Source organism: Pomacea canaliculata, linkage group LG3, assembly GCF_003073045.1.
Source record: "Pomacea canaliculata isolate SZHN2017 linkage group LG3, ASM307304v1, whole genome shotgun sequence".
Taxonomy (NCBI): Eukaryota; Metazoa; Mollusca; class Gastropoda; order Architaenioglossa; family Ampullariidae; genus Pomacea; species Pomacea canaliculata.
In genome coordinates this window covers 9444943-9460838 of record NC_037592.1, presented here as the reverse complement: position 1 = coordinate 9460838, position 15896 = coordinate 9444943, and the positions used below count along the sequence as shown (strand labels likewise).

Sequence of the window (15896 nt, the reverse complement as noted above, 5' to 3'; positions counted from 1 at the left end):
GAGAATCACTTTCTCTCACAGACTTTTCAGTTAAATGCAGATGCGTTTTCGACCATAGTCATTCAGAAGCAAGTGTCTATTGTTTTGAATCCAGAGAACTTCAGAAAGGAAATCAGCAATATGACTAACATTGAAAAGTTTGCTTCTGCGGCAGTCAAAGCTCCAGTCAAGCCTGTGTTTCTTTTTTTGAAACTTTTATTTTTGGTAGACACATCGATCAAGATGTATTTTAGCGCAATGAATCAACATGTCTACAATTCAATCGAACCATCATGTCCATTTTAGTCATACTTGGAAATGGATGGCTGCTATCTTTAGCCTCGAGAACATGAGTAAGGAATTCAACGAGAAAATACTTCAACTACCCTGAAAAGTTAGTTTCTGCAGTACTCAAGCCAGGACTGAGAGTTTAGAGAGGGAAAGAGAGATCGAATGAAAGAAAGAGAAAGAGCGAGAAACGCATTAAGCCATGTCTCTTACGACTGATGGACAAAAAATACATGGCTTTCAGTCTCCGGCTGTTGATTCGCAGAATGACCAGACGCTTCAGTACTCCGCGCATGCCCTCTCCACCGTCGACAGTGGCACGTGATCATCAATTCGATTGCCGGTCTGAACAGCGGCCCTCGACAACCCTTGATTTTTAGGTAGGCAAATAGTGACCCCCACTTTTAAAAATTTCCATCTAACGCTTACCCTTCAATCACTACCCGCAATGGCTCTCTGTCTGTACAGTCCCTCTCTTTTTTCAACACAAAGATTTTTTCTCTCTACCTACACCTGTTCTTTCTCCTTTACCTTTTTCTCTCTCGTCTCTCTCCTTCCCACATTCTCGTTTACTCGTTTTCCACGTCCTTCCCCCATCTCGTCCTCTACTTACCCCCAACCCCACAGCAACCCTTCTCCCTCGCTCGTCCAATGTCCGTGAGTCGTTGGTCTTTGACCCCGGTGTAAGTCGCATTGATCAGGCACCGAGGCTCATTCAAGTGCAGCCTGCAGATTTCACGTGCCAAAAAAGCATCGTTAGTCTAATAAGCTCTCTTCAATTCAAACTGCTGGAGCGTCCGATGCTAATCCGCTTAACGACCGTCCCTTCTCCCCGGGTCACGGTGGTTTCCCTCAATGCCCTGCGCAACCTAGACTGAGGAGTGAGAGAACGGAGGGACAGTGCCAGACAGAGAAAGAGCAGGAGAGAGAGAAAAGATAGATCTAGACACAGCTAGGGTTTAAGGTAAAAAAAAAAAATAAAATACATAGACTGGTGTCTAGTAAGGGTATAGAAAATATACATTATGAAACCTCAACCAGAAAGAGAGAGAAGGACGATAATAACGTTGTTTATTTACGAGGGTAGCAGAATATGAAAATCATAGTTTTATTTTCAACTTTAACCCTTTACTGAAGAAATATACTACATTATTAGGCTTATTTATAATGTGATAACGCCAAATGAGAGTGGAGGGAAGAATGTGTACAAAAGGAAAGCGGATAGCCGAGATGTTAGAGCTCTGGTGTTGAAGCCCGAAGGCAGGGGTTCGATGCCCGTGTGGCGGAGCAGGCTTTCCGCGTTTTTGGTTTGTTCTTGGCTCCATTGGATGCCAGTATGGATGCTTGGAAATGGGGTGGCTACTTTTTGTTTCCTCTATTTGTTAGTAATAATACTTCTGTTTTATAGAGGTTATAATTTTATTTAGCTCATGAATAAAGTTTTAAAAAAATTCTATTGTAGAATATTTAGGATATTTTGCGGTGTCGTCTCCAAACTTTTGCATGAGGGGATGATTATTAATGCAGACAGATAATAGAAGAGGTTCTATGACAAAGCCTTGTGAAAAACCACATTTTTTAATGAGGATCAGATATTTGGTTATTTACAGCGATCCCCTGAATCCTACTTGCGAGACAAAAGGAAGGAGTTAGGAGCTCCCAAAGTGGCACGAGAGAGAGAGAGAAAGTGCGTTAGGCATTACCTTCTGAAAGAAAGAACAGAGAACAGTACAGAGAAGAAGAGAGGCAAAGCCGAGGGGCTTATATTTACTTCCCTGCAGTGAGGTACTCCAGTGATGTCTGAGTCAACATGGCTTTGCGGCTGTTGCCGAGGGTTTGGTCAAACTGCCGTAATGCCAAGCGAATCTCTTGAGGACTACGATCAGAGACATTGGGCTGATGGAGCAGTCACAAGAATTGTTGTCGAAAATGATGATGCTGATCACGTGAGGAAGAAAGAAAAGAGAAAGACAGCCTCGATGATGATGGATGATTGATGATGAGTGATGATGGGTGATAGTGATGATACATTCACACATACATACACAGAGTTGTCAACACTTCGCAACTACATCACACGTAATCAGACACAAAAACAGAAACGCTCACACAGCATAAAATACTAATAAATAAATAGTCGTAAAAAAGTGCAGCATTAATTGGCGCATGCCTACTCAGTGTTTTTGTTTTTACGAGACCACCGAAACAAAGCAGAGCTCCGCAAAAAACAACTCAGGGGCCATGACTTCTATGGTTGCAGGTCATTCGGCGAACAACAATTTGTTTCACGCAAAGCGCCTTGGACATATCTGGACATTTTATCGCAGAGCTAAGATACGACATTGAAAAAGCTTTAGCTCATGGCCGGTAATGTGTCCTGAAGATTTTGTGCTTTCTGCATCTTTAGCTAGTTACCACGCCCAAAACTGATTAAGTGATGGTGTGATGGTACTCCATGGATTGTCACATTCTCTTTTTGCAAACGAATGAATGAAAATAGATGTGCCGTTCATTTAAAAAAAATCTTTGTTCTGTTAGTTTAAAATAAAACATTGTGCCAATTATGTTAAAAATAAAACATTTCCTCCCTCAAAAAAATATTGGAAGATCGTCTGGGCTTTATTCTGTTGCGTGCGAACATGATTATCCTGATTATGGATTAACAACGGTGAGTAATCTTCTTTGGTCCTTTACTTCCTGACCGGAAGTTCAATGATAGCTAACACACACTATCCGAAAAAAATCGCATGCAAAGTAAATGAATAAAATGAAGTTAATGAACTATAGTTAATATTAAAACACAAACATTTGATGGAAACGAAATCCATCCATCGTTCTCGTCTTCGCGTCCAAGCCAACAGCTCCTGGACGACTGCTCCGCGCAGAACTCTTCAGCTTGCAGGATGCGACATTGATCTATTTGAAAACGATCGCACCTTCTGTGTAATTTAACCGCAGAACTTGTTTGCAAGACAGCCTGGCTCAATCGAAGCGCCATCTACATCGTTTGGACTCCACTTACTCGCGCCTTTTTAATTACACGAAGCAGGCGAGAAAATGACTTGGTGGCTTGCGTCTGCACGTTGTGCAAAATTTGACTTCATACGTTCATTTATTTTGTCAGACATTTCTGTAAACTACAATCTCATACGTGTGTGTGTGGGGAAGTAGGAGTGAGGGAGAGTGACAGAAAAGGTAAAGATTTTTACATCGGCAGACTTGTAGTAGGAAAATTGCAGGTAACAAAAGAAGAAAAGAGTTTATGTGTATCGGAAAAAAAAGAAAGAAAGAAAAGAAAAGAAACCGTGTATTGAACACTTTACAAATATTTCTAACTTTCCCCATCTCGCGAAGTTTTCATTTCGTTTCCTCTTTCCCTTGCTTCTCTTCCTGCTCCACTAACACGTCATCAGACCTATTCCGTCTTGTACCATCCAGCCCTCCTCTTGCCTACCCTTGTACCTCGTCCGTTATTTGTTTTTTTAATTTAACATTATCCAATTTTCCTATTTCGTTACTTCTACACAGACAGATTCCAGTTCCTCCAGCCATAATTTTCTTTCCTCCCCCACCATGTTTGAGGTAAAACCTGATAAACAGAAATAAGTGGACTGCGACTACTCGCTGTCCATCGCTCAAGCACCACATTGTGTCGTCATTAGGCGAGGGGTGGCCAGGGGTAAGTGAGTGAGGAGGGTAAAGGGTGAGTGCTGTCCATCCTGTTCACTGTGGGACACCGGGCACGCTTTAGCCGGGCAATGAACATGAGGCGAGTAGAGAACAAACAGCGGGTGCTGCTACCGTAATGACGACTACCGCACGAGCGCGTGTTGGGGTGGATGAGGGAGGGGGTTAAGCATGGTCACCTACTACTATCTGTTGGTGAGCTCATGGGAAAGCTTTCTTTTCTTCATTTCTAACCGCTTTTTTTTCTTTAATCATTATAAAAAACCGCTCCATGTTTACTGCACCCGTACTCTCTCTCTCTCTCTCACATGCGCGGAGGCAAGACCGCATGTTGAATTTATTATTATAATATATATTGCAGTTGGTGTGTGTGTGTGAGCATCTGTGGGTAGAACGCGTAGTTTGTAGACAGTGAGTTGGTGAAGGGACAGGGGTAGAGAGAGAATGACAATCTGAGAGGGCAAGAATAAACAAATACAGGAGGAAAGAGATGATCATTACTGTTCAATGCCTTCACACAACTTACGGAAAGATGGCATCAATATTTGGAGGAAATAAAAGTTTGTTTTAAACACCTATCACAACGCTTCTCTAGTTGCTTGCCAAAAAAACAAACTTTAGGCTTACACATCAACTCATAAAATGAACGGTTAAATTTTGTTTTTATTCACTGATGCTCGGAGTACAATTTTATAAAGCGGATAATGTGCTGCAAGGATTAAAACCGGTTCCGGAGTTACATGAAGCGTGTGAACTGGATTGCGAATTCTTTGAACAGACAGAGCATCGCTGTCAGCGCACAACAGTGTTGGCGCCTCAGTTTAAAGGGAAAGGCAAGTGTAATTGCCAATGAGCCTTAAATAAATAATAGACAATTAGTAGACACTGACGTTCTGAATCATTTTTTCACTCAAATTTTCGAGTTACAAACCCACTGTTTGCTGAAAGGTCGTGGAAGTGTGTACAAAGCTTCCAGTTTATTCACATTTCAGATTAACTACTAAAACGAGGCAGGTTTGTACAAAGCTTCCGGTTTAGTGACATTCATTGTTAAGGCTCGCCGAGACTAAGAGTAGAGAACTTTTTAAGAGGCTAAGCGTTGGTCTCGGCAGACAGCACTCCACCTATATACGTCCGTGATAAAAACGAGTGATGACAGCAGCACCTAGCGATTTTGTCTAACCGCCTCCGAGCTGTTTAAACGGGATTGTTTGTAAATAAATGTTTGTCTTGCAGCCCCACAGTTTAAGCGGACACGATTCAGGATGTCAGTATTTGTGACCACCACTACAAAATGAGTCTAAATAACATTTTTGTAGTTTACCCTGCTATAAAACAAATGTCAATCGAAGAAAAGTGTTAGTGAATTCCAATCGGCCTGGGAATACAAACACACACACACAGAAATAACAGAATACCCCAAATCATCTACCAGTGTATATTTTCATGAACCTGTGATGAGGAGAAAAATAATTTAGCATACCTGAAGACTTAGAGAACTGGCGCGCCATACAAAGATTAAAAAAATATTTCTCTTGTAGAACAGTGTAACGATTGTATCCTTTAATGCCATTTTTCTGCCTTTAACTATTATCACGAGGCCGCTGAACCCGGATTGTTAATGGCGCTTATAAACAAGAGATGGCAGATGGCCTACAGAGCTTTTAGCTTGTTGCTGTGGAAGTGCTCACATCCAACATGAGAGTTGCAGAGTGTTGTAAACAAAATAATTGATTGAGTAAGGCCATGTGTGTGTAGTTAATACTGGAGCTAGGTGATCGTCAGATGCTTTGTCGTGTGTAACACGGGGTCATAGGCTTATCACCGAGGTTGACGAAAACTGCCAATCGTCTTTTCTAGTCTTTAAGGACAAATTAATACTTTTATCTTTAAAATAAACGTGTGCAGAGTGAATAATCCTAAACACACTTGCACAAGAAAATTTTATAAAATGAAAGAAAGTGCTAACAACGAACAAAATAGCAAACTGATTAATAATCCAGTTAGCAAGTAAACAAGCACGAGAACACACACAAGCAAAATCACAATATGTCCACGTCTTGCCAAGGACCCTACTCTCTTCGACAATGCCAGAAAAAACACAGATACCATTTCCTTGCGCGCACAGCCAACCTTTTAAAAGACTTGCATTACAAACATGAACATTATTATCTGTGACGAGGCCCCATGGCGCCTCCTCGTATTGTGGACACGGTCTGCTGCTCGCCAGGAACAGCCCTTCACGCAACCAGGTTCTGGACAGGAGTTGCCAGAAAAGTTGACGCTTTGCCAGGCGGACATGCAATTTCCTCGTAAACTAAACGGCCCGACTCCCTCCGTGTGGTAGTTTTTTTGGGGGGGAGAGGGGAAACTAAATTATGAGTGCTAGCTGAGGGGCGGAGGCTGAGAGCGGCGCAATCTTGGCTTCGATGAGAGATATTTAATGATTTGAAAATATTATAGAGTTTTCAATGTTTAACGTGTTTAATTTTACTGTTTTGGTTTACGAACACACCTAGAAGATTAGTTAACTTAAACACACAACATTAGTGTTAGAGAGACAAGGGAGGAGGAGGAGGAATTAAGAGTTTTACGCCGAGTCACCAACTAAGACCATGTCACTGAAAAGCAGCCAGCTCTGTAAAGAGATGCCAGAGGCAGAGAAAAAAACCCCAGCGTATCCGAGACGAGATCTGAACCCAGCACAATTAATCCTCACAGTATTGGTGACAGGCGCTAGCGGTTGTGCCACTAAACCGCACGAGAGAAAAAATAGAGAAAAGACAGAACAGAAAAAAATTAAAATAACAACTGACGAACTTACAAAACTTTAACAAAGTCTCATTGCGCACAGAACTCAGAAATATCCAACTGTGTTGATAAAGATCATGCCGCCACTCGCCTCCATTTCGCATCGATCTTTCCTTTTGCTGACTAGTACATCATGGGGAGCAACGTGCGGTGGAAGTAAGAGCAAGAGGAGATGGGACATCGACATGGTATGATTTAGGAATCTGAAGAAAACACACACACACACACACACACACACACTCACGCAGTCTCGAACCACCCCTTGACCATCCCACTCCTTCCTTTTCGCTTCGGTCCTCTCTGAGGGTCATTCACGCTTGTCACGACTCTCACCTAGTCATTCATTGGCATTCATGCTTGACAGCACTGCCTCTAGTCCTTTATTGACATCCACGACGTTTATTTCTACTAGTCATTTGTTGACATTCTCACTTGGCATGCCTTTCGTCCACAGTTATTCATTGACATTCCCACTTGGCAATCATTTCATCTATTTATTGACATATCCACGTAGAATGCATTTCAGCTATCGTTCATCGATGCTTGATACGAATTTTATCTAGTCGATGAATGGCATTATCATTTGGTACTTATTTTATAAAGCCAATCATCATTTCCATTGGAAAGTTACTGCATCCAATACCATACCACTTAGTTTCTTAAAGGGCTAATGTAGTGCAATTTGTTTCTACTGATTGAGTAAATCTCAGTCCAAGATACTTTTTTTTCAAAATCTTTATGAACGCTTTTCTTCCTTTTTCAAAATACAAACATGTCTACACACAAAGAAGACAAACTCGTGACCTCATGACCTGTCTATTTAACATATATTTTTAGCTCTCCTATTGGCTGAGGCCTTCACAGAATAAACCTATCCATACCCTGTCCTGGCAGTTATCTTGCTCACCCTTTTCTATGAATGATGATGTTTGCCAGCTCTGCTCACATCGGCGTAAAATTCAGTCAACCAAGCCCCGGAATCGGTGTCTCATTGAGACAGATTTTATTTCAATTTCATTATGTCTGACTTTTCCATCACAATTTTTTTTTATTATGTTTATTCATTTTAAAAAACCTCTTTCCCTTCGTGTCACTTTTTGAAACTCTCAACCTATTTTTTCTGTTAAATACCGTTCTCTCTATTTTCAGTGTGCCTTGGCTCACTTGCAGCTTCTAGTGCTCTATAAAATAGTTGCATGTTAGACGGCAAAGACCAGCAAACAAATAAATGAGGATTCGGCCTGAACAATCTGCCTTGTTCGGTGGAATTGACACAGTAATAGCCAGCTATCCATGTTCCGCTAAGCGTAAACAATGCCTCTCAGGCATGGCCTGTCTCAAGCAAAGGAAAGTTAACTCCAGGAGCCTAAAAATACAGCAAACAAAAAGGAGGATCTTTAACTTCGGTTTCCGATGTTAATCGGACCTGAATAAATATCGCTAAAGCCGTAATAGTGCAGCTGGGTATTTTCTGTGTTAAAAAGCCTTTCGTAGGGAACAAACACTGAGAGGGAGGAGTAGGAATGATATAGGGGGCGACTAGAGAGAATCTTCTCCCATGCAGAGCCCCATCTCCAAAAGAACCAATCAAATGCACGGAAATGAAAATGAATTTTGAAAAATGCAGAAAAGCTTAAATATTTAATAGATAACTTTTTGTAAAGAAGATGCTTTCAGAAAGTTTAAGCCGTTATTTCATGAATAATGCATTAATTTTTATACAGCTGAGGATGTACTGGTGTGTTGGTGTGGTAAGGGCCTAAATTAATGATTAGTAACTCCATTGGTCAAAAATCTGGGGCCCTCTATGGGATGAATTCCTCTCTATGGCGCCCTATAGAATAAAAGCCGTAAATGTTGATTCCACATACAGCTTTGTGAATTGCGACAAGGCAGACAAGGATGAAGATCTGTGTAGTTCTGAACGAAACATAAATTTTCAAAGTATTAACTACAGCTTGTACATAACTTTTGACACCTGATTCGACTTAGGACTGAGATCATGCACAGTCTGATTTTTGGTCTGGCAGACTTATATTTGCTACATTTCTTTTCATTTGCCTTTGATATATTGAAACTTTTCGTTTAACCTGACTATGTTATTGTTTACCGACATTTCTCCTCCGGCCATGACATTAAAATTGGCTGTATCGATGTCGGTATTCAATGTTTTTCATTCCGTCAATGATTTGAGAAGAAAAATAAATAAGAAGTCAGTTAATAAGCTACTGAATGGTCTCTGGTTGGACTACCCCTGAGTGCCTGACCATCTTGTGCTTCATCTCCCCAGAAGGATTTCGACAATCATGGAAGTCGATCGCAAAAGCTTCTGGTTTCGAAGGACTAACAATCTTTTGACGCAGTCGGTAAAGCACGGGCTTACTGCTAAAGTGATCAGAAAGAGAAAGATAATTCCCTTGGACATTCTCAGCCTCTCGTTCTGGCAATGGATACTGAGCCGTTCTTCATCTCTCTACCCTTCCGCGAGGAAAGAATTACCGGAAGGGGAGGTAAGAGAAGATTGTTAACGTCCTCCGAATGACCGTTGGACTTTTCAAACATTTTCGTTGCCAGTCTGATTTTTATGCTTTATCCTTCAGATAGTGGTTTTGCATGAAATGTATGCTTTAATTTAAATATTGTTTTGATAGTTAAATCTTTTTTCTTTTACAAGAGGACATATGTCTCAAAAAAAAAATATTGCAAAATTTCAATATTTGTGGAAGGAGAGAGGAAGAGCAATTCCCACTGCAGAGCAAATGTCTTTACAGCCCGTGAAGGCAGTACACCACGAAGTTAATTTTCTTCAACAAACATCTACAGTTATCGAAATATCTTGCAATATATTCATAAACTATCAATATCATTACAGAACACTTGTTGTTTTGCACCATTTTGATAGCAGAATTCTCAGGTTTACCTCTGAAGGTTAACAAATACCGGGAAAAAAACTACATAAGTTTCGGGGTGCTAGCAATATATATACTTCAGATATAGCTTTCTGACTAAAGTTCTTTTATCCGCGTTGATTATTTACATCCGTATTATCAATCACATTAATTGTCTTATTCGAAAAACTATATCAGTTTCCTCCCTTATCGGATTTCGGCGCCTGGGGGTCTTTGTATCGAGAACAGGTGAACACGTGTGAGGAGTTCTACTTAGCTATTCTGGTGAGGGAAACCTAATATACCATTCTCTGTTAGTTATTCCTTCAGGCGAAACATAGTAGCCTGTTTTGTCCTTAAGTATTCTATCGGCAGAAACACAATATACCCTTCGTCCAGGAAAGTTCTGGCAGATGTAGCCGTTGGTACAGGTGAAACGATTCACAGACATGTCATATCAGTCAGGTAATTGACAGTCATCGATTTTCGCTTTCCTTCGTGAGAGTGTAAAGGAAGCATCTCAGGTGTAAGCTGAAGTGGATAAGAGAGTTTGCCAATGTTTTGTAGGATTAAGCATCCAGTTACTACAGGTGTTTGTTTGTTTATCGTTAACATGAAACTTCGCGACACAGCTTGGCACAAAATGACATGACACAGCATGGCACAACACGACATGACACAACATGACAAATTATTGGACGATATGATATGACAAATTATTTGCATGACATGACATGGCATGACATGACAAGGTGCGCAAGTTGCCAACGATGGCTTGGCTTTTCTCTAAGAGATGAAAGTGAAAACGAGGCTCTGACAAGAGATTTATGTGAGTCATCCCTCCCGCCACCCGTTTATTTAAAGGTACGTAGATGTTTTTCTCATCATGGTCGACAACTTTATTCACGAAGATGTATGGAGGTATCATGTCTGAACGTTTCGTAACGGATACAGGCTAGATAGGTCATCATTCACACAGACCAAAATAGCACAGAGTTGAACTTGACACTTTCAAGCTTGGACCACAACAGGTAGACGGAAACTAATCTCACCTGCAACAATGGCAAACACAGAATTCCACGGACTTGCATTGGACACTGATTTCTCTTCCCACCCCACCCCACCCCGCCCACGACCTCGCCATTTTCTCTACCCCACCCCATCCCCACTCCCTCCACTCACACCAACGGTTTCTGTTGAGATGCTGCATCCCGTGTCTGACTGGAAAGGATGAAAGGACTCGTATGACAAAAATGGAGCAGGCAGAGAGATGCGTGTGTGCGTTCGTGTGCGCGCATACATACATGCATGCATTCTTGTGTGCTTGCGTGCGAGTGAAACGCATTTATAATGAACCTACACATTTCAAAATTTTCTCTGTAATGAGTGGAGCCGGGGACAGGATGTCGCATAGCGATGGGGATCATCTGGAACCCAGGGAATCAAACTAAGCGTCTGTGATTGCCATGTGATCTTTCCCATTGGAATATATATTTAAAAAATAAAAAATGATAATTCTGCAATGTAAAAATTATACATTTAAATAAAAATGGTAATGAAACCTTGTAGAAATTATGAATTTAAATAAAAAAAACGAGAGGATATTTAGACGATAGGGGCTTTGCAGAGATTAGCTTCTTTCTGAGTGGCGCCGACGACGGGTGGTTCGATACCCACTGAGCAATTTTGAAGGGTTAAGTGTGGCTTTTCTGCTGGACGCTAGGAAGGCCTTCATCAACCGATCTGTCGAACTGTCTTTAGCGCGTGTCGTCTGTTGAGGATTGGAATACTAGTATGATGTAAGCCGCAGGACATGTTTGTTCAAGGCTTCCTCACTTCTGAACAGTGCGGATAAAGATTTACGAACAGAAAAAAAATAGAGAAACAAATAGATTGAGAGAAAACTTATTAAGGGATGGGGAAAAGCTTTTTCTATTTCTGTTGAGAAAACAAATTACAGAAAGAGCGACCTGGACTTGGTCAAAACCGAAGTGCGATAGGATGATGTACATCCTCGCATCACTTGCATCCCCGATGTCGTATTTTCTTAGAGCGTTCTGAATACGACAGTTGCACCAGAAACTAATTCGGCAAACATCTTGAATAATCCATACCAACACCTCCAATTTCTGAAAGGGGGCCGATAACGAAACCGCCGAGATTGGCTATTTAGTCATTCAGGGTGTCCACCCAAACTGCTGTAACTGCACTCCTATCATCTCTCATTTTTTTAACTTATGTGGACTTAAAGGTACTGACACTAATTCTTTGTGGGTTAAGGTAATGAATAATGAAAGAGCCAGAGGATTGGAATCAGAACAAAACGTGTGAGTGTTTTTATTGACACCACCATTGTCCGAGTTTCCACCCTGCAGGGCAGCGCTACCTGTGAATAATTGTAAAAGTAAGCAGAGGCTCACAAAACTCTACTAATGTAAGCAGTATTAGAGGCAATTTGTGTGGATATGCATAGAGGTCTGTCACTGCAGTCCGGGGGGCCTGCGATGCTGATGAAAAAATGAGGGTAATTTTAGGTTCTAAAAAGCGAGAAGAGAAGAAGGATGCGACAGCCTGATGATGCTAAAGGATAATCACGCCGTTTGATAAGCAGCCACACCAACAGTTGTTATGATTGATCGCACTGTTTAGCGGAGGTGACGAATCCAAAATGAAAGTTTGTTTGCTCGATGATAAACCCTTAAAGCCACCCCTGAAGGCGGATGATTGCACACCTGGGAGTCAGACACGTAGACGTACACACAGACGAACGCGCACGAAACAAAGTATTAGGGTTCAAATTTTAAACAGGTCTTTTTTACTCATCCATCCTAAAATCACAGTTTTTTTTTTAAATATAGAAACTTTGCTTCGTTACTGTATTATTCCCTTTTTTTCTGGCTGACCAATGAACGAGAGCGCCTCATGAGTACATCGCTGACGTCACATTAAACACCGAGAAAGGTGTGCTCGTGAAGAAACAACACTCAGGGGAACAGGTGAGTCTGTTCGGGTCGATCCGCTTTCTACCGCGAACCCGCACTTAGTCTAACCCTCGAAACAATATTAATCAACAAAGTGGCGCCATTTCATGGCGACTAGGTTCGAACCAATCAGCGACCTCTAACGACTCTTAAGGATGGAGTATCTGGGATAGCGAAAGGGTAAACTCGTTATGCGGAGATAACCCAGCGATTAGACTCAAGACTCCTAGCACTCAACCTGAGCAGATAAGGGCTGACAATTCTATATATCGTGTGTGAGGGACAGATGCTGCCAGTCTGTAGGGTCCTGGGTGCTCTAAACCTTTCTGCCGGGTGCATATAAATGTGTCTAATTCTTCTAGACTTTTCGGGGCCGATTGTGCAAGATGATTTTTAAACACTGATGTGTTGGGTGGCTCCCTCTACTATTTTCAAATTACCCCCATACCTTAATTAACTCTGTACCCGACAGCAAGATGTGGATAGGGGAACGACAGGAATGTTTGACACATAAGGACACTTTTTTTATTGTCACTGGAATAATAAGATTAAGCTGCCCTGCGCTTACAGTATAAAGTAATAATAATTTTGAAATAAAATATTTGTTTCTTGTGTAGGGAACTGGTTGGAAGTCCAAGACACGAGTGTTTTACTGGTTAATTTGAATTTCAGCGAGCGCAGATAAAGCAAAGGATAGACATCCTCGCATAGGTCATATAACATAATAATATACAGTCAAATCTCCCTACTATGCCACCCCTCTACTATGCCACTCTCGGTATTATGCCACTTTTGCTCGGTCCCGACTATAAATTCAATGTAAAAAAAAATTTACTATGCCACCCCTACTCTCCCTACTATGCCACTTTTTTGTGACTGTTAAAAGACACAAGTTGTGAAATTCCGCGCAGTGCTCGACTATTATACTGTACGGTAGTGTGGGACATTGCAGTTAGGTGGGATGGAACATAGCACGCACACAGGGAGGGTGGAGGCTGGCAATGTGGGGGTGGTGGTCGCTGGCCGGGTGACAGCCACGTGACAGAGGGAAGGTGTGAGGGGGTCGACTAGCGACAGGATGCAGGTGCGCGGATGTGGTTGGGAGGGGTGGAGGATGAAGAGGTGAGGGGGAGAATGAGAAGAGACAGCTAGCGAAGCCGACGATTCTTGAGAGCTTTGGACCAGACTTGGGCAAAGCCCTCCTGTCTCTGACCGGCCCGCCCGCCAGTATATATATACACATACAGTATTGGGTAAAACTGAGTTAACTATATTAGTCCGGCCCTCTAAAACCATCCCAATTTCTCATGCGGCCCCTTGGGAAAATTAATTGCCCACCCCTGCTTTGGACTGACGGGTAACTTGAGCAAATAAAGCCGTTTTTACGAACCCTCTCTACTATGCCACTCTCGCTACTATGCCACTTTTGCTCGGTCCCGGTAGGTGGCATAGTAGGGAGATTTGACTGTAATAATAAAAGTTCAGCAATAGGACAGTTCTAGAGAAACGGTGTAGGAGCGATGTTCAATGGTAGAAACCTTTACTGTATGTTGTATATGGAATTTAAAATAAGAAATATTTTGAATTCAATGTTAGAGATATTTAGCGAATATAAGCTGACTGACAGAATGTGTATGAGGAGGAGGAAGGAGAGTAAACAAGATGGACAGGGAGAAGACAACAAAACATAGAATAAGATGAATGAGAGAATAATAAAAAGGTAGAGGGAGAAAAAGAGAAGTTTAGATTAGTTAGTTTAGTCGTTGTTACTTCTCGAGGAGTATAGGACCGCAAGAAGGGAGAGAGATAAATAAACTAAACATATTAAAACAAATAATGTAATAGTGTCCGAAATGTCAAGAGAAAAAAATTGTGTTTAAATCAAAATAACAAACTCAAAATGGAAAAAGATAGGGGAAATGTAGAAATCAGAAGAAGGAAAGAAAAGAACGAAAATAATAATAAAAAAAGGAATAGAAAAAAGAAAAAGGAAGAAAGTAAGAAAGGTTTGTGCAGATCAGACAATCTTTTTTTAACGCCGGACCTTCAGAAAGACCCAAAGATGGGAGTCGAAGACAGAAAGATGTAAATAAATGAAAAGAAAAACGCCCCCAGTCCACAAATCTCGGTTCAGAGCTGCGTTAAATGATTTGTCAAACTTATTGGAATAACTAGATCGTAAGTGAATTAACCTGAGCAGGACGAATGAACAAAAAGTACAAAGAGGAACACGAAGAGGATGAGAGTTTCGAACATCATAGAACTTCATCGAACGTTGGACAGGAAGCAAAGACCGGAGGGCAAAGACATGATGGTGTTAAAACTGATTTTGTCATGCATTACAAGGAGAGACAGAGTGGTGCAGTGAGGAAGTGTAAGCTGTGCTCACCGTGGTCGAAGACTGACAGCAGGAGGAGGACAGTGGCCACTAGTAGAGAAAACCTGGACATCTTGCGGCTCCGAGGACTTGCCGGCGTGTGCGGGGTGTTAGTGTGTAAGGGGGGAACCACACCGCTGGTCTGACGGCTCTGACTTCTGCTAGGAAGGACGTTGGCGGGTCGTGATGTAGTTGCTGTGGTGTGGGTGGTGGTAGCAGTTGGGTGTGGGTAGGGGGGACAGACACGCTGTCCGTCCGCCTTCTGAGGGTAGAAGCAGCTTTAGTGCCGTGTGTGGCGCGGTGCTCGCGGTCTGGTTGTGCGGGCCCCTGACGGGTGGAGCGCACCGGGTGCGTGGTGGTGCTGCGAGTGCCCGTCAAAGCTCGGTGCTCCGCCTTCTTTACCCTTGCACGGGGCCGTGTCGACGTTTGAAGAGGCCGGCGTGGCGAGCCCTCCGCCTTTTAACGCCGCGGGCCGGCCGCCACACCACCGACCGGCCGGACAGGCGCGGACCGAGCCGTTGCTTAATCGCAGTAAATTGCTAACCCCCGTACAGCCACCACAACCACCTCCGCACTGACACACACACACATACACACAAACAAATTGATGATGTGTGTGTGCGTGCGTGCGTGGGTGGATGGATGTGTTTGCGAATTTGCACGTCATCGTACATGCTGTCGTTGTTATCCAATAATAATGCATAAGTGTGTGTGTGTGTAAGTGGGTGAGGGCGGGTGAGTGGGAGGGCATGTCTCTCATACGTGCCTTACATATGCACGCGCACGCACGCACACACACACACATGCACGTTGACTGCGCACTATACATTTGTACATTTGGCTTACGCATGTGTCCTTTTCATAATCAGCACATGCAATGGGTCA

The 15896-nt window shown here is 42.3% G+C and overlaps 1 protein-coding gene across 1 annotated transcript in view; it reads right to left on the bottom strand.

The window, feature by feature from the left end:
• Nucleotides 1–15455, bottom strand: part of LOC112560146 (myomodulin neuropeptides 1-like) — a 44247-nt gene extending 28792 nt beyond the window's left edge. The window contains exon 1 of the mRNA XM_025231756.1: nucleotides 15024–15455. Within this exon, the coding sequence (XP_025087541.1) occupies nucleotides 15024–15084 (61 nt within the window). The 5' untranslated portion in view covers nucleotides 15085–15455. The remainder of the gene's footprint in view (nucleotides 1–15023) is intronic.
• Between the last annotated feature and the right edge of the window lie 441 nt (nucleotides 15456–15896).